At 42.3% G+C, this 10,691-nt stretch overlaps 1 protein-coding gene across 3 annotated transcripts in view; it reads right to left on the reverse strand.

Annotated features, from left to right (window-relative positions):
* emid1 (EMI domain containing 1) overlaps positions 1 to 10,321 on the reverse strand; it is a 57,674-nt gene extending 47,353 nt beyond the window's left edge. The window contains exons 1-3 of one of the 3 annotated variants that reach the window (XM_079686165.1): positions 9,654 to 10,321; positions 1,567 to 1,680; positions 231 to 334 (exon numbers count right to left, since the gene is read on the reverse strand). In XM_079686165.1, coding sequence (XP_079542291.1) covers positions 231 to 334; positions 1,567 to 1,680; positions 9,654 to 9,793 — 358 coding nt within the window. In that variant the 5' untranslated portion in view covers positions 9,794 to 10,321. The remainder of the gene's footprint in view (positions 1 to 230; positions 335 to 1,566; positions 1,681 to 9,653) is intronic. The other 2 variants (XM_079686166.1, XM_079686167.1) reach the window with 2 other exon arrangements.
* Between the last annotated feature and the right edge of the window lie 370 nt (positions 10,322 to 10,691).

The raw sequence follows: 10,691 nt of genomic DNA on the forward strand, positions 1-10,691 counted from the left end.
GTTGCATTATGTAAGCCTAATGGAAAACACTGCTATAAGGCAGCAATGCACAACAGAAGGATGCACATGGTGAAATGTGGGTAAGCTTGAAGAGATGAAGAATGATAATAAGAGGAAACATAGACGAAATAATAATGTGATGTTGGCCCCCTCCCAAGGGCCCCGACTGTTGTTCATTACTTTCTGCTGCTGTTTAAATAATGTGCACGAGTCCTTCTGTCTCCACTTACCTTCTCCACAGGCCGCGCCGCTGAATCCTGGACAGCATTTCCACTCCAGAGAGGTCACAGTGCGATACACCACTTTATAGGAAGGTCTGACCACGGTCCTGTAGCTGCAATACACACACGAAATAAAAAGCAATCACACACAAACACGGGTTACGATAGTTGTCTGTGTGTAAACTCGGGTGTGTGATCTGACAACTTTGTGTTCAAATAAAAATGTATGTTTTTTTCATGAACTGTATAACTGGTGCACGTTAGTCTTTTAGTCTTTAGTATCTCCATATCGCTGAATTTTTGATTTCCTATATTTCCCATAATGCCTTTTTTCTACCCTGAGGAACATGTGTACCACATCGTAACATGGTGTACCCAGAACATAACATGTGGTGCAGCTGCGTTGCATTCTGATCTATTGTTGAGACATTGGCATTTCTAACAATAGATTTCCTCCTGAGTGACACATGAATCACTCACTGTCAGAAGAGTGTGAAGAAACAAGAAAACCAGCAGTTGTTTTTTTTTAATCTTAGAGCTCAAACATTATTACCCCATCACAACAATAACATATCTTAAACAAGCTAGTTTTTCTGTGCTGTGTGTCATTTTTTAAAGTGGTTCAGAAGAGAAACAACTGTAAAACCATGAGCTTTAAAAAGAAATACTCAAAAGTATTTCATTTAAATAATGACTGTTGGTCACTATCTACTACTGTTTGTACCACTCTAAGAGCAAATAACACACATTAAATTGAGCATATATCCCACTAACACATTTGTTGCAAAATTCACATATTATTAATACTAGGAATATTAGGAGTATGAGGCTTTTGTGACGTTATTGCTGGATAAAATGCTGTATTAAGTTACCGCTAACCCTAGCCTTAGCCTAACCCTAACTGCAAAACAATCTTCACATTAAAAAGCTTTGACCTGGAAAAACACAAGATAACTTTTGTCATTGAGTATGAACAAGAAATGTGATGCGTTAAGCAAGACAATAGTCGATTACGGCATCTCTTGACAGCAGATTAGTTTGAAATATTGCAGGAAGTAGTTGAACGTGAAGGTACAAAATCCTTATATCTCCGACATAGCAAATCTGCGCAGAGGGTTTTCCAACTTGCTGCCTAAGTGTGGGCTAAAAAACACAACTTGAACAAGAAGCTAAAATAAGCCTCTGGGTTTTACAGACGGAGAATAACATGATCCTCAAAAACAAAAACGTTTTTCTGCTTCTGAACTCCTCAATTGTTAAAATCTTAACAATGTTCAAACTGCACTTCCCCATGAGTTGTTCTAAGCATTGCAAGGTGAGTTCTTCTTTAGGGCAGTCTTCTCACCTTCCTCCTGTACATCCCTGCGGCCAGCGGCACGTCTGGTACACCCGCTGTAGCACGGTCCCGTTCTGCACCTGGCAGGTCACTGTCTTAGTGACCGTGTGAGGACACCAGTTCCTGAAGGGAGGACGAGAAAGAGTGAATGACATCATCAAACAGCTGTTATTTTAAGAAAAACTCAAGAAAGAATGGTTTAAACTTTATATAGTAAAAACACCTTCAAACAAGTGCACACACACAAGCATGCTCACAAAAGACACTAAGCCATGCCCGCACATTCAGTATGTTGTCTTTTCCGAGGGATGAGATTCGCTCCTCTTTTCCCCCACACTTTGTTTTGAAACCTCTTCACACAGTTTTAAATCAGTAACTACATTTGCAGGAGTGCATTGTGGGCTGTATTTACTCTTTTACTGTCTCTCTCCTATCAATGACATCCGTTTGCTCTCAGAGGAGGTAAAGTAGTTTTAGGATGAAATAAAGAGCAAGACGAGGTCCCATACGGAGATTAAAGTCTTTCACACAGGTTCATTCTTGGTCATAAATCCGCTCCTTAAGAAAAGGCTTTGGAAAACCCTGTATCAGGATTCACTCAGGCTCTTAAGAAACCCGGGTATTAAAACAATTGGTTGCGACTCGGTGGAAGCCTCCCCATTCCCTCTCACGTAAGGTCTGGGTTCTAACATATCGCGGTACATGGGTACATGGGGCAAAGGAGTCAACAATAGAGATGTGGACTTCGCTCATTGTGAACCTCAAAAGCATATTAGGATAACTATCTAATGGGGATCTGGGTGGGTGGGTGGGTGGTTAGGGGGTGGGGAGGGAGGGAGGGAGGGAGGGACGTCACTGGGTTTTGTTTCTTTCTTTAGTTTTGTGCTGTTTTTGTACTGTATTGCATTTTATGTTATTGATTGTACCATTTGTTTAATAAATTTAAAAAATGTGATCACAAAAAAAAAAGAAACCCGGGTATTAGGCGGTACAGAGATGATATCAAGGTCAGAAGATAAGATCTGATATTTTGGAGGACTTGATTACGTAGAGCAGGCTGAGTCAAGTGCATTCACTTACATTCACCTCCAAGTTACTTCATAGGCTTCCAGGAGAACAATTATATACTTTCAAACAATGCCATCGTTAGACTAGAAGAGCCAAATCATGTTTTTATAATTAACGTTGATTTATTTGAGGGCTAACCGGTTTGGTTTATTCCTCACAGAAACCTCCCTGTAAGAGGGGCATACAGTATGTGTTCCTGCGGGGCATCGAGAGTCGTTTAGGAGAGAAGTTTATCTTGAGAGGCCAGTTTCATCCCCCTACTTATCATTTCAACAAAACACCAAAGGGGATTTCTCTGCTTAATGTATGGAAAACACACTGAGGCTGTTTGAGCTGCCATATGTTACTATTATTGAATTAACAAATACCCACATTACCTTCACATGGCTACTGCTGGAGGAGAAACGAGGACAACAACTATTATAGCCTGTGTTTACACAATCAATAGATGTATATAAAGGGGGCTCTATGTAGAAACCACAAAGGAGACTGTGTGGCTCTGGGCACAAAACTACACTTTGTGTGTTCTGCTGCCAACATGTTTGCAAGTGTGGGAGTGTGTTCCCACCAAAGTCTGTTTGTCAATATGTGAGACCGTATGTTTGTGTGTGTGAGGGACGGTTTACACTAAAGGAAACTGCCGAGGGCGGAGGATGCGAAGCAGCCCTGAACCAGCTCCCATTAACAATCCCCACATGTTGTGGTGGCCGCACACACAGACCTGAGCCCACGAGCAGGAGCACCTCTGAGAAATGTCTGAACACTGCTGCAGGTATTTCCTTTGATGAGACCCTCTGCTTTAGTTCTGTCTGGAGTTTTGATTAAACTTGAGGTTTCTCCATACATGTAATAATCGTTTGGCCTTGAGAATAATGCCAATTTGAAAAAAGGTTCCCCAGATCAACTTCAAAAATGTTATATGGACTTTTAAAAGCAAAGATAGTAAGAAACAGTATTGAGTAGATCTTAAGCTTCTCTCGTAAAGACGGTAGGCAATAATCTGCTATAAGTTATTTAAATACAGCCTCTTCTTCCATGTCTCTTACTAAGTTTATCCGTCAGCCTTAAGAATGCAAAAATGAAAACTGATCTGTATGATTACCCTATGATTGCTTTCCTGTGTCCACAAAGAGTCGGGTTTTTTTCACCAATCATCGGTGAAAAATGTCAGATATTGAAGGAGCTGTGGTCAGGTAGAGCAGGGAGTAACGAGGGGGGGGGGGGGGGGGGGGGTAAGCCCAACCCCTCCCCACAATGTATCCTCCAGGACAGATAAACATCTGAGTTTCCCAGGCTGGGAAGAGGCTTCACCTGGGAACAGCTAATATTGTCACCAGGGGGTACGAGGAGGGAAGTGCTGGGGGTGGGGGGGGGGGGGGGTTTATGATCTCCCCTTTCTCTTTGGATTGCATTTATGCAATTAGAGAGGAAATGCCAACAGCTGCTACTTTAGTGGATGAAATAACAAAAGAAGTTGGTAAAACGGAGTTAACAATCTCCCAAGTGGCTTGAAAACGAATACCTGCATTACCTACATAACTGATTTACACAATATATAATGAGTGCAAGGCAGCGGAGAGGATGGAGATGCCTAAAGATAACTGTATTAGCTGGATACAGGTAACATCATTATCTCTGTGATGTCAAAGAGTACATATTTAAATGTGCCTTACTTACAGTACATGCCCTACAGCAAATCCCTCTTTTTGTTTCATTATAAAGAGGTCCATTACATTTTGTCTGGCTTTGTTCATACACAGGTGCTTGATGTCTTTCCCTCTTAAATGTTTCATAGTCAACACCTTCCTCTTAGTGGAGGTGTTCTTGTGTTATGAAGTGTGAAACCCACCAGCACCATGCTGTTTCACTGGCAACAGCACCAAGCAGGCCCTCAGAGAGTATCAGGTCTCTAAGCACACATGGCAGACTCTGAACGTCGGGCCAAAGCTAAATAAATCATCAGAAACCTCTCACAGTCGCACACAGCCACAGCCAACAGTTCTGAAAGAAATCCACAATCTTTAAGGGATGGAAAAATCACAGCTTCGTCCCATCTGTCCCCTGACATACAGACGCCAAGACAGTAGGAACAGTTGAGGGGAATACAAATGTGCTGAACCCTAAGTAAATGTGAATGCTGACAGAAAACCCACAAACGTATATCTATAAAGTATACAGTGTAACGCTACATCTGGGTTCCCATCATTCGGCCTTGTAAGCAGGATGCATTGTCATTACTTCTGAGGTTATGCACTTTCTGCAGCGAAGTGGGGAGTTTATCCGTGTGAACTGAGAAGATTGTTGATGAGGGAACGCTGTTCGTTGAAACATTTCCCAGCAACTCCCTTTTTCATTGAAGTACTGTGGGAGGGACAACACTCAGAGATATGTTTGAAATGCAGCAGGGATGGAAATGTAAAGGAATTTCTCTAGATTTCTGTCTGTGGGGAAAAAAAACCTTGAGGAGGACAAAGGACAAAAGACAGACGTGGCAAAAGGCCAGACAGAGGAGAGGAGGTGAGGAGAGGAGAGGAGGTGAGGAGAGGAGAGGAGAGGAGAAGAGAGGAAAGGAGAGGAGAAGAGAAGAGAAGAGAGGAAAGGAGCGGAGAGAGGAGAGGAGAGAGGAGGAGGAGAGGAGAGGGGAGGAGAAGAGAGGAGAGGAGAGGAGAAGAGAGGAGAGGAGAGGAGAGGAGAGGAGAAGAGAGAGGAGAGGAGAGGGGAGGAGAAGAGAGGAGAAGAGAGGAGAGGAGAGGAGAAGAGAGGAGAAGAGAGGAAAGGAGCAGAGAGAGGAGAGGAGAGGGGAGGAGGAGAGGAGAGGGGAGGAGAAGAGAGGAGAGGAGAGGAGAAGAGAGGAGAGGAGAAGAGAAGAGAGGAAAGGAGCGGAGAGAGGAGAGGAAAGGAGCGGAGAGAGGAGAGGAGAGGGGAGGAGGAGAGGAGACAAAGGTTACTTTATCTAAAGGTCACGTAAGGATGCTTCCGATGGGAACAGGGAAATGAGAGGAAAGACAATTATCCTCTCCTTTAATTTAACATTTTATTAGCTGTAATTTGGCCTATAGTTTACTTTTTAGTCTTGCTTTATTTTTTATGTTGAGATGTTTATATTTTACGTTTGTTTATTTCCTACTCTTTTAATTTTCACACTATGTGCAAAGCCTTGTTTTAACATGCTGCTGTGACGGAAAACAATAACCATAAACCGGGATCAATAAAGTAAATCTTATCTTATCTTAGGAAGCCCTGTTGGTCTCAGGGGATATAGAGGAGGCATACGGTGAATGGGGTGCAACAACGAACGACAGAGAGAGAAATGGAGAGCACAAGAAAATCAATGAAGACAAAAGAGGGATAAGACATTCCTCAAGTCATAATCTGCAGCTTCTATGGGGGAAAAGGAAAAAACAGTTGCTAATGTGAAAATAAATAAATATGAAATGTAGTTAATAGAGGATATTAAGGCTGGTGTGTGATCAGTTTGAAAGCTGCCTTGTGTTTTCCATGTGCACGGGACAGTGAAGAGGATCAAAGCAGGTCAGAGGAAGCCGCCTTAGAGGACGAGGAAAACTCCCATTTGTCTTTGTCTGCTTCAGGTCTGCACACCTGTGAGCTCTAAGTGTGTCTCTGTGTGTAGCGGCTGCGCACATCTTTAAGTGTTTCAGGCTGGAGGTACAAAGGGAATTCCTCTCAGCAAGGAGTCACGTTTAACACACTATGACTTCATACAGCCTGATCATTAATGCACCCTCATGTGGAGCTGAGACACATTATGGATGTTCACATGCACTCTACAATCTGTAACCGGGCACTGTTTTAGGGTTTAGTGTTATTATCAGTGCATGTGTGAGTTATGATCCTGCTCAATCGATTAATGGTTTATGGTGGTGTCCTTTTGATGTCTTTTTGTTCTTAAACGTGTAAAATTTAAACTGACTAATTTAATTGACTACCCATGTATATGTTATTTCATTTAATTATCCTTTGATTCACTGCATAGCAAGTAAGAAAATAGTGTGAAATTCCTGCAAAGGTCTCGTATACAACATAGAGAGTAAAATGAAATAGAACTGAGAAAAACAGCAAACCCTCACATTTGAGAAGTAGAAGAGATTAGCTTTGCTTAGAAAGCGACCATTTATCAACCAATTGCTGCAGAGCCGCTAGTCTCCCTCCCTGAGAAGGACCCTGAATAATGTATCAGCCACCAGTGATTAAATTGAGTTTCTCAATTGGAAACGGCTTCCTAATACCCATGAAATATTGTTCCTAAACTCATACATTATTTGAAGTTATTTAAAACCTAAAGCTATTCTGCTTTAAGCCACACAGGGCTCAGCCCACTGGAATCTCTGTCATCTTCATTCCCATGCTAAAGAAAAAGGTGGCTATGGTTAAGATGGCTGAGGAATGAGGGCGGCCACAGGCTCAGACTGCCTGTCAGACCATGACAAGTCCTCCGAGGGAGGATAAAGAAATGGGCCAGACAAGAAGAAAGAAAGCAGCTTCCTGCGTAACCCCTCAGTGTGCTGAGCTCATATAGACGTTAAGACTGACAAGGGGGAACGAAAACTTTATCAGCTCCTCCGCAGAGCGAGTGTGAAATTACTCAAGAGTTGTTAATCCCCTTTGATTTAGATAATCACTGTGTGAGGACAGGGCTGCTGCACGAGGACATCTTAGAGAAGGTTTTACTGTGACAGAATCTGCTGAAATATATATCTATTTCCTTTTGAAGTGCGTGAACCGAGGACTTGTTAAGTTTCTGTCATTCAATGTCAAGTTGCTAATGCCCATAAGAGCCTCTCGCTTTCTGATACCCCATTGCCACTGTTTGGCTTTGTTGACACAAACCGCAGCGTTCAAAGGGCAGGTGAGTCCTCCGATGTCACATGAACCCACCGACATCTCTGCATCCAAAGACTCACATCATCAACAGCTTCATCTCTGTCTATCCTGACATTCCTTTCACTTGCCCATTACAAACAGCAGCAGACCCACTGTAAACGCATCCCTCCCTCCCAGGACGGGCCCAGATGCGGCGGAGTCCCAGCTGCTTGTGTTTAGTAAACATGTCCACAAGCCGCCGGCAGTGAGTGACAGGGGATCTGAGCGGGGGGGCGATCCAGTGGAGCGAGGCTGTGGGGACGCTGAGAGCCACCTGGACACACCCACAGGGGGTCTGATCAGAGAGAGGAAGGGTTTCAGCCTCCGGACACAGCCCACACACACTCTCAACCTGACAGGATAAATATTTGCAAAATGAGAAAAGTCCTCTCATCACTGCTGGTCTCCAGGCTTGGGGAGTAGCTGATTAATTGCAATAGGATTACGTAATCAGGATTAAAAAATAATGGTAACTGTATTCCCTTACAGTAACATTAAAATAACATGATCAGATTACAGTTACATTTCAAAAAATGGGGATGACTAGCAGGATACAATAATACTAAATAGCATATTTGTGTTTGTTGTAAAAGGAGCAGATTTCTTCTGTACTGTTCTGTAGGCGAATACTTTAAGAGCGAATCTATGCTCCTACTTTTTTATGCTAAATATCTTGGTTTCTTCTTTTCTGAGGTTACATTGTTCTGTTGTCTTACATAATAGGCTTCAGTAAAAACATCTTATTGATATTTCCTGTCTTTTTTATTCACTTTCATTGCATTTGATAGTAAGGTGATCCAAAAGTAAGTATATTTCGATATTCAGATGAGGTTACTGATTACATTTATTTTACAGGTACCTAGTAATTGTAACAGATTACATTTTAAAGTAACTCCAATCCCTGTCTCTGAGCTGAGTTAATGTCTGTGTTCAGTTTTACTCCTGGTCATAAACACCCTAACTCAATCATTTCACCATCTCATCCCCTGTTTTTATTCAAGAACCTTTTTTTAAACTATCAATGCTGTGCACTTTATTACAGGCATAAAGGTCCTCACTCCCCTATTCACTGTCTATATAACGTATTCAAGATGCATCCTGTCCTCACGGCTGGGATCAACATCAGAGCAGGTTTTTACGAGGACAGATGTGAGTACTAAAGGTGATGCTTTGAAGAGGACCCTGACAGCTGAGAAGAAGCAGATGATGGAGTCATTGATGCTGAATCAGCAGACAACACAACCCTGGAGAGACAACCACGTAGAGTGGAGGGTGTGTAAATGGGGACAACAATGAGGACAGGAGGCACCCGAGCAATGTGGGCCGCCGGCACAGGAAAAAGGAAACCAACTGTCAGGAAGACAAAGGGACCTGGGAGATGGGTGGAGATGGGAGTAGCTCTGCACTCATTGACAAGACAAGAGGATACAAAAAGTGAGGTTTAAAAATAGGATGTAGAGGAAAGAAATGGTCATGTATCAACACAACTGAGGATTACCATAGGATCAAAAAAAGATATGCAAAAGAGATATCCCCGGGTGGAAATTGGATTTTCTTAACAGATGATCCATTTTAGAATACAATAAAAAATATGTGAATGAACATAGGGAAGTTAAAGTAAACATGCACATAGTACAAGAGTGTATAAATATGTTTACATTTATAAATTAGGATTTGCTGAAAACCAGATTAGTGTTCAGTGGAATACAGTATAGTAGTGTTTGCAGAGGTCGACTCAGTTCTTGTACTTAAGATCAATTATAAATACTTAAGTGTAGGAATACTCTTCAAGTAAAAGTCCTGCAAAATGTTACTCAACTAAAAGTACAAACGTATTGGCATCTAAATATACTTAAAGTACTCATTATGCAGATTGGCCCATTTCACAATCATATATATGTTTGGTTCATAATTATTGATGTTTTTATCAAGCTGGTAAAGGTGGAACTCATTTTAATTACTTCATGTAGGCTACTTCAGGGTACCATGCAATCCAGCAGTGGAAGTAGAAAGTAACATAAAGTATGGAAATACTCAAATACAAGTGCCTAACAATTGTTCAGTACTTGAGTATATAGTTACTTAACACCACTGAGTGTATGTATTATAACAATATAAAGACACAGTAAAGTGGATGCTCTCCTTACCTTTTCTGGTACACTGAGGAGGCTGAGTAGGTTTTGTACAGCCCGGTCTTCCAGGTCGCGTGCACAGACACAGAGCTCAGCGCGAGGACCAGCAGCGTCCAGGGCAAACTTTTACTACAAAGCGCGGACACGCTCTCCATTTCCGTGGCATCAAAGGTACAGCCAGAAAAGTTGAAATGAGCCCAGCTTCCCCCGGTAAGAAAACACACCGGTTAGTGGATCCAGCTCGGTGGCGGAAATGTGTCAAACAGCCCCGGGTTGGCTGGAGAAGACGAGCATCCTATTCACTAAAGTGGAAAACATGCAGTTTACTAAAACACTGCCTGACTCTGGTTTCGCTGCAAATAACCATAAGAAAGAAAATTACTGCCCCATAAATGCACGCTTCTCTTTAGGCACTACCTTTGACAGTGAGCCACATGTGAAAATAAACCTTAAATACTGTGTGTGTGGGTGTTAGGTGTGTGTGTTGCTGTCTATCTGCTCTGCCTACCTCCGTGTGTCTGCGCATATCGAGCCGAGCCTTCACTGCAGCGGGCATGAAACTACTTTTATAGTCTCCCCGGGTCTTTTAAAAGCGCAGCCTGCTTTCTTTTTTTTTTACCCTGCCCCGTTTCAACCTCTCCCAGAGCTCAGGACAATGCGTGCTCAAGGGGACGGCGCATTACGCACTGTAGCCTATTCTGCTTTAAATTAATTATGGGCTGCTGCTGCTGCTGCTGCTGCTCAGTCCGAGGCTTTCCTGAAATCACTGGAGCTGTGCCGGTGATGAGTAAGTGTTTTTTTGGTGAACACACAACTGAATACAAAATAAATGATTACTTAGTTCTGGCTTATTGAAACACTATATAGTTATATTTGAACGCCTATAAAGGTTCATCACAGTATTGTTCATGCTTCAACATCATGTACTGTCTTTGTGCATGCAGTGTTGGAAGAAGTACTCAGATCCTTTACCTAAGTAAAAATCCTGATTTCAAATGTTGTCCCTAAGTAAAAGTACAAAAGTATTTGCATCAAAATGTAATTAAAGCACAC

This window comes from Notothenia rossii, assembly GCF_949606895.1.
Source record: "Notothenia rossii genome assembly, chromosome: 6".
Lineage (NCBI taxonomy): Eukaryota > Metazoa > Chordata > Actinopteri > Perciformes > Nototheniidae > Notothenia > Notothenia rossii.